The following is a 20,155-nucleotide window of genomic DNA, read 5'->3' as shown; positions in this document are numbered from 1 at the left end:
TATTTCTTGTGATTATATACAGGAGTAATGATCTGCAGAACAAGTACATTGCTCTGTTTTGGCAACCTTCAATATGAACTACATCACCAAAGAAGAATGTGGCTTTTAATAGGGAATTTCTCTAAGGAAACACAGAAAAGTGTTTCACAAACCAAATAAATCTGTATGTAAATTTAAGTATTTTCAGAAACACCACTGAGGTTTCTTATTATTTTCATTGAGATACAGCCACTGTCTCTTCTGCAAAGTTTCACGGCTTCCATACATTTTCTTTTGTTTTTATACTAAAAGCAAACACTGAGCTTAAACTACTTTCACTGGTGATAGGAAGGCATATAGGGAAGCGTGAAATCAGGCATACTAGTGAAAAATGATCATTGCAGTATAAAGAAATAGTAATATTTTTAGAGCAGAGGCTAACAGTTCAAGCCTAAATGGCATCCATTCAAAGGGTCAGAGATCTCAGAATATTCCAAAACTGCTGTGGTATCCTACGAGGGAAAAAAAAAAAAAACTAACTAAATTAAGGTGGAAGATGCGCTCTCAAGCATGTTTTTCTCATTCTAACCCCCCCCCCCCCCCATTTATGCCATAAAACACAGAACCAATACTATGCCTGTGTAGCATAAGCAGATAAAAATATCAGGAATGCTACCTCAAGTGGATGTTCTTCCTCAACGTTCTTCTATTCTCACATCAATCTATGGAATTATTTCATGATAGGCTCTCAATCTGTTATAGTAAGTCTCTACGCTGATTTTTCAGTAAATCATTTGCAAAGTTTCTTTGTACTTTAGGTTTATCTGGGCAGGTATTTAGAGGGTACAGCAAGATAAAGGGGTAAAAAATCCTTACCACCTACAGCTGGGCTCAAATACTTTACCTGAATTAACAGAAGTGGCTTCTTACAATGTTTTTGACCCAGGAAAGGTCAAACACATACTTATAGCTTAGGAAACGCTTCTGGATCTCCCATCCATTTTCTCTAAACAATGTAAGGAAACATGATGTATAAAAGAACAAAACACTCATCTAGAACTGAAAATGAAAGATTATACCACCATTTACATGGTCATGCTAGCTTACAGGAAGGCAACTAATGTGAAAAATACAAGATTCTCTACTACAGAGATCAGATTTATGGAGCATTTCTTCCAATATCCTCCTTTTAGGACAAAGTTGCAAAGCATTTTGAGGAAAGCAAGAAACCTGCACATTTTTTTCAAAAATACTGTGCCCCATCATAATTCAAAATACCCATGTGTAGCTTACCATTCACATTATAGACAGGAAAATGGCATTACAGTGCCTAACTCTGGCAGATTAATTGTGCAACGTCATAGGCTTCTCAGATGCACCTCACAACTCTACAGCAGTCAGCTTTTTTCTGACAATACCTTCAACTTTAACTGTTATTTGTCTTCACTAAGAGAAGTGTAAAAGAAATCTGCTACTTCTACTGTTACAGAAGCCCAAGGTCTGGTAATGAAAAAAAAAAGAAGAAAAAAAACCAAGAAACCAAAAAACAAACTATTACTTTAAATTAAATAAACAAAGTTGCACTGTAAAAGCCACACTGAAATAAGGCTAGCTATTTAGGCAGTGCGAACATATGCAAACATGGGCAAAAAAAAAAACCCCACACCAGGCAATGATGGAAGGGCAACAAATTTGGATCTAATGTTAGGATCCCCATCCATTATTGTTTACCTTGTGTGAAGACAGCCAACAGGTCAAACAGGACAGTACAGTAACTATTTCTATGCAGACATGGAAAGGGAGTGATCTGAACATGCTGCCCTCCCTTACTTAGTCCATGTAAGCACCTGAAAGACCCTATCCCAGAAGCTGACCCTACTTGTCTAAAGCATGGGAACTTCTACATAGAGGTGATGACTGCTGCCAACTCCTGAACAAGTCCTGTTCCCTACCCAAGTGAGAGAAAGGATTTTAGCTGAATCACTACATAATTTCCATTTCTGTGGTGTTAATGAAGAAAGTGAGCATTTCAAACTATATGCCTATATACTTTGAAGTTTAAAGGAATAATTAAAAAAAAAACAAAACACAACCACACTGAGAACAGAAGAATCCCATAAAGTGGTAGCAATTATAAAAACAGAAAAGCACCATTTATCTACTAATGATGCCTGACCCTAGAAAAGAAATCTAAGTTTACATTCTGTGCTTAATACAGCAGAAAAGCACATAGTATTTCATTACAGCACAGGTTAAAATAGTGTATATGCAAACCTCAAAATATTTTTGTAAATTGTAGAAAAAATAAAATAAAAATCACACAGAAAAAAACCCCAACAAATAACCCACTCCAACACCCACCCCCAAAAAGTAAATAAAGGAAGAATGCATATTAAGGATATGACAACATGTTCAGAGTTAATTACTTGGAACATTATTTCATAAATTAATTATACATTCAGACATTTGGCTTTCTTAGAACTTAACTTCTGCAGTGTAATGAGATTTTGTGAGATTTGTCTACTAGACAAGACTTTTTACTTTTTTTTTTAAACTATTTTAAAATATTGTAGTAGTGGAAATACTACTGCTATACTCACACAGTTGAGTATCAATCTAAAAATTAATCTATAATCCACTCTAAGATACTCACTGTTGAAAGACTCCTTGTTACAGTCCTGTTCATAATCAGTACTTTGCTTTACATGCAGTAAAGATAAATTATCAGGTACAAAATTATAATTTGAACTTCAAATTTTCAAACTTTGTTTTTATCTTTTGATCAATGTCCTAAATCCAAGGCAAGAACAGAATCTGAGGCCCATGCATATTAAGAAACTTCGCAAAAGACACATCAGAGAGCGCTCTGGATTTCTGAAACAGGCCTAACTTTTCAAGCCAATAGAAATTATGGACATATTCAAGAACACATCCCTAAGAATGCAGACTCACACCCCCATTCTGATATGGGAAACACTGAAAGAAAATTGCCTATCTCTGTTTGAAGGTCTGATCATCAGGACTGGCAGAACACTTTCAGCTCCTGAGCCAAGAGAATACGGGTAACAATACTAGAATTACAGAGCTAGACAGTAAAAGAAGATGCCTATGCAAAATTTTTTTTAAAAACCCAACAGATTTATATTTTTTTCCAGTCACAATTATTACTAGTAATTAAAACAGCACAGTTCATTTGTAATCATATATATGTGTACATATATATAAAATAAAAAACAAAGTATCTGAAACAGAGACAACTGATTCCTCTGAATAATGTTTAGCTTCCTGCCATTTTACACGTTAAAATAAAGATTAAAAGGAACAGCAAAACTTTAAATAGTGTCATACCACTAGCATTTTTCAAATGTTATGTTGACATTGCAATTATTTCCTGAAAATTGAATGTAGATTTTACAGCAACTCTTTTTACTTTGTTCAGAATTTTGCTACTGCAGGATATGAAGTCAACCACCTTGACAGCCTAATATCTTAATTCTTCCACAGGCACAACCTTCAAGGCAACTGTAATTGTGCACAGGGGAAAAAAAATGGCATTACCAAACACTTGGATAATTTTCATATTCTGCAATCAGAAGATATTTAATATAATATTAGTTCCCAAATGTGGTTTAGTACTGTAAGAAATTACTTCATTTGTGAGCATTAAAAGCAAGCCCAACATAAATTATCACAATTATCCTATTTGATTTTAAACCCAGTGTGCACATTTCTTAACTTAGGATTCTTCCGTCAGTGAATACTTAGTGTTCAGACTTTGCTGTTTGTCACAAAAGAAGGGCTAAGATAAAGAATAATCTATCATTTAGCTATATTATGAATATGTCACAGATGCTTTTAACTTTTACGACATTACAGATATGCAACAATTACGCTAAAAGAGAACTCAAAGTCTCACTAATACATGTTGATTTGCATATTGGACCTCCTATTTGTGTTAAAACTAATCCAACCCCCTCTAAACCCAAGAGAAGTCTCTCTATTGCCTTTAGTGGCATTAGATTGGCCAAATGGTCCAAGCAAGATTACTCAATATGCAGTGCTCATTTAGCACGATTTTGCTGCTTCGCTTATCCCTGTAAACACAATTCCAGCCAATCAGTTTAACCTTTCAAATTAACAGAATAGCTACTGGGGAGTAGTTTCCATTTTGTCAACAGATATATTATAGAAAGTTGGTTGCACTACCTCATTACTCTTGCTTTGTGAAAGAGCCAGGCTATCATTTGTCAATTCCTCATCATCTGCATTATTCCTGTTAAGAACTTTAGTCTTCTTCTTCTTTGATCCTCCATCACTAGCCGTGCTGCTATTATCTTCTTCATTACCTTCCTCATCATTGTCATCCTCATCACTTCCGCTCCCATCATCTTCATCGTCCTCGTTATCTCCATCACTCCCCTCTTTTCGCAGTGCATTTTTTCCTTTTTTTTTCTCAGCAGTAGGCCGCCAGTCATTGTCATCTTCACTATCATAGTCATCCATATCATTTAGTTCTTCCATTGACACAAAATCCAGCAAAGGTCGGTTCCTGCGCAAATTCCATTTTTTTGGCTCATTTGTTTGCTCATCAGCCACAGCATCAGGTTCAGCTGCTTTCTCCTTCTCTTTCTTCTTTTTTGGCTTTTCTTCTTCATCTTCTTGCTCTTTCTTTTCAGTTTTAATCACCTCTTTATCTGCTGTTGGCACTTCTTCTTCAGTGGAGCTTTTTGGCTGTTGTTCTTCTACTTTCTCTTCTGCTGGTTCCTCCTCCAAGATATTTTCTTCTGATTCAGAACAGGAACCTTCACCACTGTCCTTTGATGCATCTTCACTCCCATGACCACTTCCTTCAGAATCTGTTGAGCATATGAAAATTTAAAAAAAGTTCCGACACAAATGTACCCCCAAAAATAAAATCTGTTGAAGCAAGTTGCTAAACAAAAGAATGATGCATGTTCCTCCCTCATAAGGTATTCCACCTATTTTTTCAGCTGGTGTCCAAACACTGCTATTTCGAGTGGTATGTTGAGAATCTGTTAAACATGAGTGCATTTTAAGATGGCAAAAAAAAGATGGCAGAATTTATTAAATGAAGGTTAAATGTTCCTTTGAACTGCAGCTCATATTAACAATAAGCAGTAGCACAGAATAATTTCCATGTGAAGTCACATCTTAAAGAAAGAGCATTCCAGTTTTTAATTTTTGGAGTTGCTTTCTAAATCTTCAAAATAAAATAGCTATCCAATAGAAGAGGTTTGAAATTACAAAATGAAGAGTTTATGTAACAAGTACTACCAATAGTATGAATAATCCCACACCTTCATTTTTAATATACGTTTGTCTTTCTAGATTTGGGGGCTCTTTTAATTTTTCATTTCACTTATTAATCCCACATAAACTATGACTCATTCAGTGTTGCAGCTGCACAACAAATGCACGAATTCTAACCTTATACCACTCACAAGGTAGGTACTGTTCTCTATGTAGTCACTACTTCCATTAGCACAGGCCAATCTGTGCAATAGAAAAGAGCAGAAGAGGATTTGTATGAAAAAACAATTACAAAAATAAGGCAACTGTACTATTAAGTACATGCAAAAAAATACTGAAAAAAATGGCAAGTGAACTTGTTAAATTTTATAAACCTCATCCACCTTTACTATCTTTCAACTTATATTCACCTACTACCTTTCATTTACAGTATTAGTTTTAATGAAGAAAACCTCTGAAAATATTTTTTAAAATTAACAAGAAAATACAAGGTTGCTTGATCCAACACAGGGATCAGTAAGGCTATGCCTAGTTTTCATTTTGTCCAGAGCCATCACCAAGTTCTTGAGGCACACTGTCACATAGATATAAAGAAGAAACACGTTCAGACTTGAAAATTTTTTAAAAAATTCTTAATTCAGTCACCACACAAAACCCCACAACTCTTTTACCTTACATAAAGAATTTCTTTGGACATCCATCTCTGTACACAGCTAAATAAACAATGGGGCCAGTGTGCTAACACACTTCACATGGCATTTATTTCCATCCCACAGAACACTATGACTAGCCAGTAACTCACTTGTTACTTTGACATAATGGTCAGTTTTGTCTTTCTCTGCGTATACCTGTATGTGGAAATATCTGATGAGGAGACCACATAATTATCCACAAAAAAATAAATCCATCACCACTACTACTACTGATGAGGACAGTAAAGTTAACAGTCCTCTTACAAGCTAATAGAAAGTAAAAGTTTCCTGCAAATGTTCTAAACTTTATAGAGCCAGGGGGAGGGGGAGAGGGAGGGAGGGGAGAGAGAATGCAGTAACATAAGTTACTGTACAGTCTTTTGAGAAGAGAGTAAATCAGTCATTTCCCTACGCCTACCGGCCTTAATGGTAGTAATGGAAGTACAACATCATTCACTGAAGTTTTGAAATATCAGAACACTCTTCAGGCATGCCTAGGAAATAAAAACAAATATTAACTACTATGCAAACTGAAAAATTCTTTTAACATTACAGTAGCTTTGTTTGGATATGTATTCATAGGCCTGTTACACGGGGTCCAGAGAAAGGCCACGAAAATGGACAGATAGCTGAAACACCTTTCCTATGAAGAAAGGCTGAGAGACTTGGGTTGTTCTGCTTATTGAAGACAAGGCTCCAGGGAGACCTTATCACAGCCTTATGGTATATAAAGGAGGCTTATAAGAAAGAGACTTTCTACCAAGGCCTGTACTGACAGATAAAGGAAGACCGGTTTTAACCTGAAAGACGGCAAGGTTTAGATTGTACACAAGGAAGAAACCTTTTACAATAAGAGTGGTGAAACCCTGGAAGAGGTTGCCCAGAGACGATGTGGATTCCCTATCACTAGGAGCGTTCAAGATCAGGTTGGATGGGGCTTTGAGCAACCTGATCTAGTGACAGATGTTCCAGTTCACAGCAGGGGCTTGGCCTAGATGATCTTTAAAGGTCCTTTGCAACCAAAACCATTCTGTCCAAATCTGGTGTCACTGGCAGAATTTTGGGGGTCTTGATTGTGGGTCAGCAGGCCCGCTGGCAAGAGACAGGGTACACCTGCCTCAAAGCATGAAAAGGATCTTTGCACACAAGATAGCAGGGCTCACTGAAAGAGTTTTAAATTTGATTTGAAGGGGGAAAGTAATAAAACCTGGGAGCAGCATGCCAGTGTTTGAGGGACAGTGTGCTAGCAAGGTTCTTCTGTCTGCCGTGGAGGTAGGGAATGAAGATCCATGTGGCAGCAAAGACGCAAAGGTTATTGATGTGTTAGAAACCATGGAAGTGCCGGAGAATGGTCACACAGCAATTAGGGCTTCTACATCCAAAAAAGGCGGTCGGATCAGTAGCCCAGCTGATGTGCATCAACACCACTGGGCAACAAGCAGGACATGGAAGCCATTGTGCAGCAGGGAAACCACGACATAGTCGCCATCACAGACACACTGTGGGATGACTCGCACAACTGGAGTGCTGCAATGGATGGCTATAAACTCCTCAGGAGGCACAAGCAAGGAAGGAAAGGCGGTGGGGTAACCCCCTACGTTAGAGAGCATTTTGATTGTCTAGAGTTTAATGATGGTGACGACAGGGCTGAGTGTTTGTGGGTAAGAATCAAGTGGAAGGCCAACAAGGCCGATATCCTGGTGGCCATCTGTTATAGATCACCCAACCAGGATGAAGAGGCAGATGAAATAGTCTGTAAGCAGCTGGGAGAAGTCTCACAGTTGCTAGCCCTTGTTCTCATGGGGCACCTCAACTTACCAGGCGTCTGCTGGAAATGCAATACAGCGGAGAGGAAACAGCCTAGGAGGTTCCTGGAATGTGTGGAACATACCTTCTTGACAGAGCTGGTGAGAAGCCAACTAGGGAAGGCGCCTCGCTGGACCTGCTGTTTGTGAACAGAGAAGGACACGTAGGTGATATGATGGTTGGAGGTTGTCTTAGGCACAGCGACCAAAAAATTATAGTTTTCAGTTCTCAAAGAAGTAAGGATGGGGGTCAGCAGAACCGCTACCTTGGATTTCCAGAGGGCCAACTTTGGCCTGTTTAACAGCCTGGTTGGCAGAGTCCCTTGGGACACAGTTCTGAAGGGCAAAAGAGTCCAAGGAGGGTGGGCATTCTTCAAGAAGAAAATCTTAAAGGGAGGCCATTCCCATGTGCCAAAAGACAAGCTGGCAGGGAAGAAGACCAGCCTGGTTGAACAGAGAGCTTTGGCTGGAACTCAGGAAACAACAGGAGAGTTTATGACCTTTGGAAGAAGGGGCAGGCAACTCCAGATTAACATAAGGATGTCTTAAGGTTACATAGGGAGAAAATTAGAAGGGACAAAGCCCAACTAGAACTTAATCTGGCTACTGCCATAAAAGACAATACAATATGTTACTACAAATACATCAGCAACAAAAGGAGTGCCAAGGAGACCCTCCATCCTTTATTGAATGTGGGAGGAAACACAGTGACAAAGAATGAGGAAAAGGCTGAGGAACTTAATACCACCTTTGCCTCAGTCTCAATAGTAAGATCAGCTGTTCCCTGGCTACCCAGCCCCCTGAGCTGGAAGACAGGGATGGGGAGCAGAATGAAGCCTCCATAATCCAAGGGGAAATGATTAGCAACCTGCTGCACCACTAAGACACACACAAGCCTATGGGACCAGACAGAATCCACCCAGGGGTACTGAGGGAGCTGGTGGAAGTGCTCACCTGTTGCAGCAAAAACAAACTAGGAGGCTGCAACAAGGGTTTCACCATCAGTCAGATCCCACTACCCATGCTGTTTCTTCTTCCTCCAAAGGTCAGACCACACTGCTCCTCCTACATTCAACCACCTCTCCCACAATCCTCAGTGTTATTAAACTACTTATCAGAACAAGCTACAGCTGCACATCATCCATCTCAATCAACCCACTGCCGCTGAGGCAAGGCCACAGCTGCATATTATCAATGCAAATCAACCCACTGCCTTCATTCCTCTACAATTCCCCCATTTTGTTTTTAACCAAAAAGGCCATGCCTATCATCCATTGTAGGGCCCTTGGCAGGATGTGTGGAAAGGCTGTTCAGGTTGAGTTAAGAAGGCACAAAGCTGCACCTGATTCAGGCTCCACATCACACACTAAGCCACTTTCTGTCATTTATCAACAGTCCTGGGTAACTAGCGGGGTCCCAGAAGACTGGAAGTTAGCCAATGTGATGCCCATCTACAAGAAGGGCTGGAAAGAGGATCTGGGGAACTACAGGCCTGTCAGCCTGACCTTGGTGCCGGGGAAGGTTACAGAGCAAACCATCCAGAGTGCCACCACACAGCACATACAGGACAACCAGGTGATCAGGCCAAGTCAGTTTTATGAAAGTTTTATGAAAGGCAAGTCCTGCTTGACTAACCTGACCTCATTCTAAGACAAGGTGTCCTGCCTAGTGGATGAGGAGGGAAAGGTTGTGGATGTTGTCTACCTAGGCTTTAGCAAAGCCTTTGACACCATTTCCAGAACAGCATTCTCCTGAAGAAACTGGCTGCTCACGGTTTGGATGGGTACTCTTTGCTGGGTTACAAACTGGCTGGATGGCCAAGCACAAAGAGGGGTGGTGAACAGAGATACATCCAGTTGGTGGCCAGTCACAAGTGGTGTTCCCAGGGCTCAGTACTAGGGCCAGTTCTGTTTAATATCTTTATCAATAGCGTGGACAAGGGGATCGAGTGCACCCACAGTAAGATTGCAGACAACACCAAGCTGGGCAGGAGCATTGATCTGCTTGAAGGTAGGAAAGCTCTATAGGAGGATCTGGACAGGCTGGATTAACAGGCCAAAGCCAACTGTATGATGTACAACAAGGAGAAGTGTCAGGTGGGTCACAACAACCCCATGCAACTCTACAGGCTTGGGGAAGAGTGGCTGGAAAGCTGCTCGGTGGAAAAGGACCTGGAGGTATTGGTTGACAGTTGGCCGAGTATGAGCCAGCAGTGTGCTTGAGGTGGCCAAGAAGGTCAGTAGCATCCTGGCTGGTATCAGAAATAGTGTGGTCAGCAGGACTAGGGAAGTGATCATCCCTCTGTATTCGGTACTGGTGAGGCTGCACCTCAAATACTTTGTTCAGTTTCGGGTGCCTCACTACATGACACTGAGGTGCTGGAGTGTATCCAAAGAATGGTAACAAAGCTGGTGAGGGGTCTAGAGAACAGTTCTTATGAGGAGCAGCTGTGGGAACTGGAGAAAAGGAGGCTCAGGGAAGGCTCTGAAAGGAGGCTGTAGACAGGTAGGGGTCAGTCTCTTCTCCCAGATAACAAGCAACAGGACAAGAGGAAACAGCCTCAAGTTACACCAGGGGAGATTTAGATTGGATATCAGGAAAACGTTCTTCACTGAAAAGGTTGTCAGGCATTGGAACAGGCCACCCAGGGAAGCAGTTCTGTCACCATCCCTGGACGTATTTAACATAGCATAGCACTTGCGGACACGGTTTAATGGTACACTTGGCAGTGCTAGCTTAACAGTTGGACTTGATCTCAAAGGTCTTTTCCAACCTAAATGATTCTATGATTCTATGATGTTTGGCAGCTCTCATAAACACTTTACAACTCCTAAAGCTAGACTCTCACACTAGGCATTTATATTATAGATTAAATGTCATATGTATGTTTAAAAGCAAAATGCATTTTTGTATCTTATTTCACAGGTTGAGTGTCAATGTGCACTACTTGTCTCACTGTAAATAGGAAGTATATGGTTTTACCATGTTGAAATTAATTTAACTGGATTTTTAAGTTACCTTATACCGTTTTGTTTCACTTTCCCACCATAACTCCATTACAGCATTTTGTTTGGATGCTTTAACTGTGCTGTTCCATTTCTAAATATGCTTAGTTTTCTTGTAAATTTAAGTCTGCATGTCATTTTTGGGGGGAATCTTAGTCTGTGTATAGTTTAACCTTTAGCACCACTCTACCAACAGTGATTATGGTACATCAATACTACAGCACTGAGAATACTAACTGCTTTATGCCATGCAAACAATATAAAGCAGAGGACAAATAAACATAGTTTAATTCACTTCTTCAAATTCTCTTTGCCTTCTGCCTGCACATAATGCTTTGTACTCTTTTCTACATGCATGTACACACCAGAGACACCTATAGTAAGGGATATCGCTCTTCTGTCTGAATGCATCCGCTGTGATAGGTGCTTTTCTAGAAGGAGCTATTCTGTGATAACAGCTATTTTTGCAGGTGGTGTTCTGTCAGATGCACTTTCAGTTAGGAAGAGGCTGTAGTATACAATTTTCTCCTTGAAAGAAATTTCTAAAAAATTACTCTTTCAAATTGGCAACCGTATCTTGTTATTCCCTATGGGAGAGAAGTCAAGCTACTCTCAATGAAAGATGGGGCCAGATATGCCATCAAACAGTGAAGAAGATAGAGTTCCACTGTGAACAAATATGAGAGAACAGTTGTAAGACAGGCATCATTTATTCCTGTACACTTTGGATCTTTAGCTTTACCAAGCACAACAGCAGGTGGCAGTCAAATCCAAAGAGGATAATTCTGAGAGGAATTCTCCAGGATGGAACATTATGCTCCAGAATTAACATAAGAAAAAGAGTAATAAAGATAAACAAAAGTAACTACTAATCTCCACATCAGCTAAGTCTTGTATAATATGTATTATGCAAAAGACTTCAAAACCCAAATCACTACAGCAGTTAAAAAAAATCCTCCCAGAGTTTTTCAGGACCATTTTACAAGCAAGTTTAAACATGGTACCTCATGATTTTTATTTTTTTTTTTAAATTCTAACAGAATTCATGTATATAGACAGTAAATGCTACACAGGTACATGGCCACCCACTCACAGAAGACTGCCTGATTCTTCCATGTCCATGCAGTATTAAGCTTAACAAGTAACTCTGTAAAAGCAGCTTTATTGCTTGTTTATAAGTGAACTCTGAAGAATAACCTACTTACAGGGAATCACAGACTCAATCTTGGGCTTGCCTCTTCCACTAACAAAGCCTAACCAACTCTAGATAGCAGAAGAGAAGCATCTGGAATAATTTTAGAAAGCTGTGGTTTTTTCCACTGAGTCTCATCTGGTTAAGCCTTTACCCAGGTGCTCAAAGCTACATATGAAGAATACAATCTAGGATTCTGGAACATTGAAAAGGAGTAAAAAAAATGAAAAACTAAGCATGCAATACAGAAAACAACTACCATGCCTTAAGTTACTTCTACTAAATAATATTGTTCAATAATAATCTACAGGAACCGTTGTAACAAGTTATCCAGCCCACAGCATGCTTCACAGTACCCTCTTTTCGAGGGTGGTAACAAAAAACAGGATACAAGTGAGTTTCATTCTTTTGGAGGTTAAATCCATTCCATCACCATCACCCCGTCTAGTGATCCCTTAGCCTCCTTTCTCCCAGTCACAAGGCAGACAAAAAAAGTCTTTGACATGACAACATGAAATTACGCAGGCATGTCTCCTAAAACACATGTTAAACACCATAGACAATCCCTCACCCAGACATGTCTGCATCCTGACAGACAGGGAAAGTGGAAAGCGTTGCAGAAAGTGTTTTTTGGCAACAACCTCTGCCCATAAATCTCCTTGCAGGAACAGCTCAAGTCACAAAAACTCCTTTGCGCATGTGCTACACCATATGTGTAAAAGGAGCTGGACTTCCTGTACATCTGATCTAGAAATTGCAAATAATTCTAAAGACTCAAAAATACCTTAAGGAAATGCTTAAAACTTCTGATATTAATAACCGAATGTAAAAATAAGGCAGGAAAACCTAGATCATAAATGGAAAATATGAACTTTTAGATTGTTAAAGGCAGAGTCACATAACCAGCAAAATCCTGATCACAATTGTCTATTAGACTAAAGCCACAGAGGTCCATTATGTTAAGACTGACATAACTATACTGAAAGTAAGAACTGAGAAGGCTTAATGCTTCACTTAAAACATAACTTCAAAGAGAATCTAACATCAGTTAGATATACACCACTGGCTTTCTAAGCTATTTTGCCAAGTATAAAGATTAAACATCGGTAGACTAGTGGAAATTCAACACTGGTAATGCTGGCAGTTAAAACCAAATGGAACCATCCAAAGTTAACATGATTAAGAACATACAAAACAAAACCAATACAGATTACAATATTACTGATCTAAGGAGTGAAATTCACTTCTCAAATCATGTTTTGAAAGAAAGTATCTAATCCGTATTACCTGCAGATGTAGACTGGGCAGAGTAGGAAATGAAACTGAACACTGATCTGTGATTACACTTGTTTCAGAAGTGTTTAATTTAACAAAAAAAAAAGGATGGAAGAGAAACATAAATGGAAGTTTAGTAAGCCGTTTCCTCATTTCTGCATTAGTGAATAATGGTATCACTAGCATTAATTATATCACACAGTGTTTCAGTAGATGTCTATTCAAGCCATAAAAGCACTCAAAACTAAAGGTTGCCAACTTTTGACTTCAGTTGTTGTGAACTGCCTTATATCCAATGTTAGATAACACAGATGGAACTGGCTATCCTATGTCTTGAATTTGCTTGACATTTCTCACCTTCTTCATTTTTAATGTTACCAAACTTTACTTCTTTGGGATGAAGTAGTCCATATCCCATGTCTTCCCTCAGCAAAGCTGCAGTCCTAAATAATCCAAAAAAATTGATTCCAATACAAATTATTGAATAGTGAGCTAGAATATATATTTTTTCCAAGAAACTCGTAAGAGCTTCACATCTTATACAAAGAAAGTGACATCTGGGAGACTGCTGAACATGTAGGTTGGACATGCTAAGTCTAAGTCTCTGAGACACTGTAACAAGCATATGCTCAAGGAACACCTGAAACATTCCATCCTCACTGATCATGTCTAGACTCTCAGAAGTAGCCAGGCTGCAAACAGACCATCCACCACACTGCAGGTAACAAAGCACAGAAGAATCTTCTCCATGTGGCAGGAAATAACAAGAGATGGACATACGCACAAAAAAGAGGAGATGCAAGACAGAGTAGTAAAGTAGGAGACCATGAAAATGCTGTTCAAGGCTGACTGAACAAGTAGAATGACACTGAACTGGTGAGCAAGGGTTCTGGTAAGGGACAGAGACTGTAAAGACAAGGCACAGAGTCACAATAAGAGGAAAACAACAAAAAATAATGTCATCCCATCACTAAATCCACCCTGCCCGGACACTGGAATGAAAGCCTAGATTTCTGTTACATTACTCCTGTCAGTAAACACATGGAAGAACCAAAAACTCGGGTGTTTCCAAAGAGAATGCAAGTTCAAAATGCTCGTCAGTCACTCCAAAGTGTTACTTCAAGTGGCAGACATCTGTACAGATAAAAGATCTCACTTGGGATGAAGATAACGCAAGAGAACATAATGCCCGTATTTTCCATTTTCTCAATGGGGAAAAGCCCTTGGGAATTCCACTCTGAGGGACTACACATTACAGCAGCAAAGTCAAGTTTTTAAATAATCGTAACAATTAAGAGAGTGCAATTATGTGATAATTTACTAATTATTAGCTTTATGATAATTTATCTTACCTTTGCTGTCTATTGAAACACCCTACAGCTCTTCTACGGCATATCACTTCAGTTTATTCTCAAAAGCAAATGTATGAGTTTTTTCATCAATATTTCAGTAGCGTTTACCACTACAGTATTTTGCTGCTTCACAAACCTTTATATTACAATATCCTGTACAGGAAAGCAAAAGTGGAATCTCCATTGTGCTAAGAGAAAACGAATTACAGAAAGATAATTGCAACTTTTTATTTCTAGATCAAGTCACATTTTTTTCAGAATACCTAATATATGCATTTATATAGATCATTACGTATTTTAAACAGAGCTCCTACTGACCTCATTTGCAGTAACAGTACATAGTAGTTATGCAAGTCAGGCTCCACACTCAACACCAAAACCCCAAACATTTACAAATGTCTCTAAAAATTTGAGTCTACAAGACTTGCACCAGTAGTGACAGAACCCAGTTCTTCAAGGCCGCATTCAGCTATGCTCTTCTTAGCTACACTGAGATAGAAAGCCAGTCTTTAAAGTCACACATCGTTATTGTTCAGGGACCACACAACATTTCTCTGCATCATTTCAATTTCAGATATGAGCTGCCAAAACTGACCAACTCCACCAAATAGAGAAAAGAAAGTGGTAAATCCTTGCTTTGGAATCCTGCTGCGAATTATTCTACACTGTTTTCTGACATCAGTATACCTCCAGCTGCTCTCATTAAAGGAAAAAAAAAACCACCAACAAAATACCCAAAGTATGCTCTCGTTAACTTAAAAGCAAAACTTCAAATAACTGATCCGTACTGTGAAACATATTATTTAAAAATTTCAGTTGAGTATATTACAGCACCTGTATTTGTACGTTCTGATTCCAAAGGGGCAGGGGTTTTGACTGATCCCACATAAAGATTACATGACATTCTTACTCAAGGAACAAATTTTCAAGATGTTTATAAAACCCAGAAAAATACAGTACTTCAAAATATGGCATTAATACTTTCTATTATGCAGAAACAGAGAAGCCATTAAAAAATTACTTCATTCAGTATTATATAATGAAAAGCCCACAGGCCTGAAAACTATTTATGTAAAGTAAATTTAAAAGACTATAACAGTTCTAAAATCAGTTTCCCTAAAGAGATGTCAGAATGATAAGATCTTTAAAATGGAAAAGGCAGTAATTGCCTGTTGGTGACCTAAATCCAAAAGAAAAGAAACTAACTACACTGTAAGCAAAGGCCATATCTCCTATGGATATTTTCTTTTTTTTTGTTGGAAATGGTGGTTAGGTGGTTATAAATGTTTTCTGTAATGAAAATTTTACCAAGGCATCAGGACTCTGAATACAAAAATTGAGAAATGCCGACTCCTTCCTAAAGTACTTAATAGCAACTTCTCAAATCCTCACTCCATCTCATATTCCCAGAAATCTGACAGAACAATGAACATGCGTAAAAGCTTAAAATGTTCAAGGCTCAGTCCTCCTAGACCTCCACACTATCACCTACCAGCACATATCAGTTAACATCCTGAAGCTCATACACATCGATGCAACATATTCAACAGAGAGTAAACAACTTCAGAATTCTTTTAATTCAGTATTTAAAGTCCTTTAAATTTAACTTTCAATTTTCAAATTGGTTCTGTTTTTTTAAACACCTATATGTGCATTTGTGAATCAAATATACATTGCAGAGCTGTGAAATCACCATACTTACAGGACTTTTCTGAGTGCATGAGTGGAAGTTATGGTCATTTTCAATGCAGAAAGACTGCTTCTTCCTTCTGTCACAACTGTTTCCCTTTGTAAGCAAACTATGCAATGAAATTCTGAATTCAAACAAATACTAAACACTGATTTGCAACAGGCTGCGTGTGGAGAGACCTCTACAGCCATTGAAAGAAGAAAAAGAGCAACAGCCCTGCCTGTACTGGAGAAATAAACATTATGCTTTGAAGGCAGAATCCACAGTGCAAAAAAGGAAAACCTGTTTTCCATTAGCAACAATCCAGAATTTGTCTAGTAGGTTTGTTTGTGCATCTACACACATTTATATATATATATATATAAAACTTCAAAATTATTTTTATTTATATACATGTGTGTGTGTAAAAAAAGGTTTTTTTGTTTTACCACTTCTTTCATCCAAATCTAAATGGACTAGGTACAACCAAATTCAAGGCTATGTTGTAACAGCTTCATTTTAAATCAGCACAGATGTTAAATAAACACTTGTAGAATATTTGAAACAGAACTTTGTAATACAAATAAGAAATGTTTCTTTTTTCTTTCAACTTAAGAGGTTACATGTTTAATAACTTTCTATTCCCCAGGTTCTCCAAACCATCACAACTTTCTCCTGTCATACTGAAAATCTTTGAATGAAGTGTAAAATGCCAAACTCTGCTGCTATTTCAAAGTGTTTTCACCAAATTTTAAATTTTATTAAACAGAACATTAATTTCTACTGTAAGTGATAGATACAGCTTCTGAAACGTTAAAACAGTGCAAGATGAGATATATGAACACCAAACAGCAATTATAAAAACATTTTGTATGTAATGAAAAAAATTTACCAAGGCATCAGGAGACTGAATACAAAAATTCAGAAATGCCGACTCTTTCCTAAGGTACTTACTTCTCAAATTCTTACTGCATCTCATATTCATAAAAACTTGTGGGTTAACTCATATGCTTGTTTCAATTCAATGTTGTTTTTTTAAGGGAAAACCCAGCCAACTTCCTCAAAGTGAAACTGACATTAAAATACTGTCAGACTGGACACTGACCACCCCCCACATGCACATACCATACCCTAAAAGTCAAAAAGGGCATCAATTACAAGTGAATCCTCTCCATTTAGACATAGTTGAGTCAGGAAGCTTTATCCCTTATGTTTTATTAATTACTGATTGTCTTTTAATCAAATAATATATTGGTCTGAATTATGTGTCCGTTCTCCCATACTCCATTTCCAGTTTTCCTTTTACCTTAAATCCTGCTTACACCACTGTTCCAGAATAGAGAGATTTTCTTTGGGAACTAAAAATCATTACTTTTTATGGCAAACTTTCTTTTCAACAGGCAATGGCCTTACTCAAAAGAAAGATCAAAAAACCCTAAAACAAGGTTTAAAAGGTAAATTAAACAGGCCCCCAAAAATCTTAGCATGAGATCGGTAAGATAACATCAGTCTTACTCTCTCAAGTCACCGCAGCCTGCTTCTAGCAGACAAATCAAGGGAAATATGCCTAGGCTTGGGGGGAAGAAAACAAAAAGCATTAGGACTTATCTTAAAACTGGCACTGCAGAAATTATTAAGCGTTTTTAGGTTCATTAATAAGCAGGAGTTTGCCAGATGTTAAAAAATAAGCCTTTAAATGGAGATTGGGAATATTTTTGCATGATACAGCCACATGAAAGCATAGATCAGCAACCCCAGTGCAGGAATAACAAAGTGAAGTTATTTGACGAGCTGTCATAATGGTTCCCTTAAATCTTACACATCTTGGATCTCTTTGCTTATTTCCCTGAGCATATGCCACTGAACATCATGTGCAGTTTATTCACAAACATGTTCCTGCCCTTTCTTTCCCTTCCTTCCAATATATTTGAATTTATTCTTTTTTTTTTTTGGCATCTTGTTTACTTTTGGTTTCTGTGGATGTTCACTGCAGATACAGGAACCTGTACACACAGAAAAGCCTGCAGAACAAAAAGAGTCTGAAGCAAGGCATTCCTTCTAGTATGAAATGTGAACACCTTTATGCATAGCTATCTGAGTGGACACCTTGTCTACAGTAACAAACAGTAAAAACCTGAAAAGATTATCTTTCCGCTTAAGCTTCTGACTCACCAAGTGGAACTAACCTTGAGAAAGAGGCAAGTTCTTAAGCCCAAAACAAACTATTACCCAGACTGATTCAAAACAGAATGGCTTTAGAATGTTATTTTAATACTAAATGCAGTGAATATTTCAAAAATTATCTCTTCTTTGAAGAAATAAAAATCAGTAAATATAGCTGAGACAGTCAGCACAGAAGCTATTCAAATGCTGCTGCCAAAACTTGGAAATCATGAAAATTCTGTTAAGAAAAAATTAACTGCAATTGAAATACTGTATGGATGTTTTGTTTAATCAGTTGTTTCTTATCCACAGCATAGGAATTGCAAGTTATCCAATCCAGTCAACGAACTTCAAGTGGTTCCAAGTCCCAACAGTTCACTTACAGCATTCTGTCTCCCGTATGATATTAAATGAGCAACCATAAAACAAAACCGAGGTAGTTCTTAACCAAGGAGATGAAGAAGCATATTTACCTGAAGCATCTCCAACTTTAAAATCACTGTCATCAGAGCTATCATAATCTAAAGCTTCCAGCAGCGAAGCTGCCAAAGGCTTCACTTGTCTCCTCTTCGAACTGCGGTCCACTGCAGGGAAAAAAACCATAGTATTGTTACTTTGTGGCATAATGAGAACTCGGCGTCGCTGAAGGTATTTAAATTAAAAGGAAAGGCAGAAGGGCCGTGACAGGCTGGGGCAGCCTCGGCCACGGCGCCCGAAGCGCGGGCGGCAGGTGCGAGTGGCGGGGGTCCCGCAGCCGGCGCGGGCGGGAGCGGCGGCCGGCACACCGGCGCGGGCGGGCCCACAGCGGGGCCGCGCTGCTCCCGTCGTGCCGGGGAACGGGCACCGGCGGGAACCCCGGGGGGCTGGGCGGACACAGGGGTGGCCTGAGGCCCCCTGAGCCACCGGCACCGCCAGACGCAGCAGCCTGGCGTGACCCATCAGCGCCAGCGGCGAGAGGCGCGGGGAGAGAGCAGCCAGGGCCGCCAGAGGCACGGCGACGCGGCGGGCCGCCCTGAGGAGGGGGCGGGAGCGCGGCGGGGGCGCTCCGCGGGCACCCCGGCGTCTCCCCGGGGCAGGGGCGGGAGGCGCCGCCGGGGATCACTTACTAAAGCCTGCGCAGGTGAGCAGCGGGCGGGCAGGGGCCCTGGGGTGAAGAGCCGCCGGGCCCCTTCCCCAGACAATGGGCACGGCGGCGACCCGGATGCAGACCCGCGCCCGCCCGCCCGCGGCGGCCGGTCCCGCTGCTGCGCCTGCGCCGCCGGGCCCGCCGCGCCTGCGCGGCCTGAGCGCGCCTGCGCCGCGCCAGGTGAAGCCAGGAGGGGGCAGCGCTCGTCCCCCGCCGCCGCCGCCGCCCGCCGCCCCGGCGGCACGGAGCGGCCCCTCCCGCGGGCAGGGGCTCGGGATGCGCGGCGTTTGCGCAGGCCGGTTCCCTCCCAGGGGTGCCTGCTCCGGATCTCCGTTAGGAGAGCCAGCTGAGCGCCCCGTCTGGCACCGCCGCGGTTCCCTGTGCGGGAGCGGAGCCGTGTGAAACTGCTTTATTTAACCCCAGTTCTGAGCGCCGAGTTCCGTGTGGGCTTCGTTGCATTGTGAAGTTCATTCTTGCAGTCTTGAAAAATAGCAAGCCATTTCATTTGGAGGAGCGGGGGGGAGGCACGCCAGGGATTTTTGTTTGACCACATCAACACGAGTCCAGGAGCCAAGGGCAGAACCCAGCGGGGAGAGGTGGATGGCAAGGGAGAGCACGGCAGGGCC

The 20,155-nt window shown here is 40.3% G+C and overlaps 1 protein-coding gene across 1 annotated transcript in view; it reads right to left on the bottom strand.

Annotated features, from left to right (window-relative positions):
- The window catches only part of PHF14 (PHD finger protein 14), a 173,923-nt gene extending 154,265 nt beyond the window's left edge, over positions 1-19,658 (bottom strand). Inside the window, exons 1-3 of the mRNA XM_055706704.1 lie at positions 19,510-19,658; positions 18,877-18,987; positions 4,186-4,835 (exon numbers count right to left, since the gene is read on the bottom strand). Coding sequence (XP_055562679.1) covers positions 4,186-4,835; positions 18,877-18,987; position 19,510 — 762 coding nt within the window. The 5' untranslated portion in view covers positions 19,511-19,658. The remainder of the gene's footprint in view (positions 1-4,185; positions 4,836-18,876; positions 18,988-19,509) is intronic.
- Between the last annotated feature and the right edge of the window lie 497 nt (positions 19,659-20,155).

The sequence above is a fragment of the Falco cherrug genome, chromosome 4 (genome assembly GCF_023634085.1).
Source record: "Falco cherrug isolate bFalChe1 chromosome 4, bFalChe1.pri, whole genome shotgun sequence".
Lineage (NCBI taxonomy): Eukaryota > Metazoa > Chordata > Aves > Falconiformes > Falconidae > Falco > Falco cherrug.
This window is presented reverse-complemented; position numbering and strand designations above follow the sequence as displayed.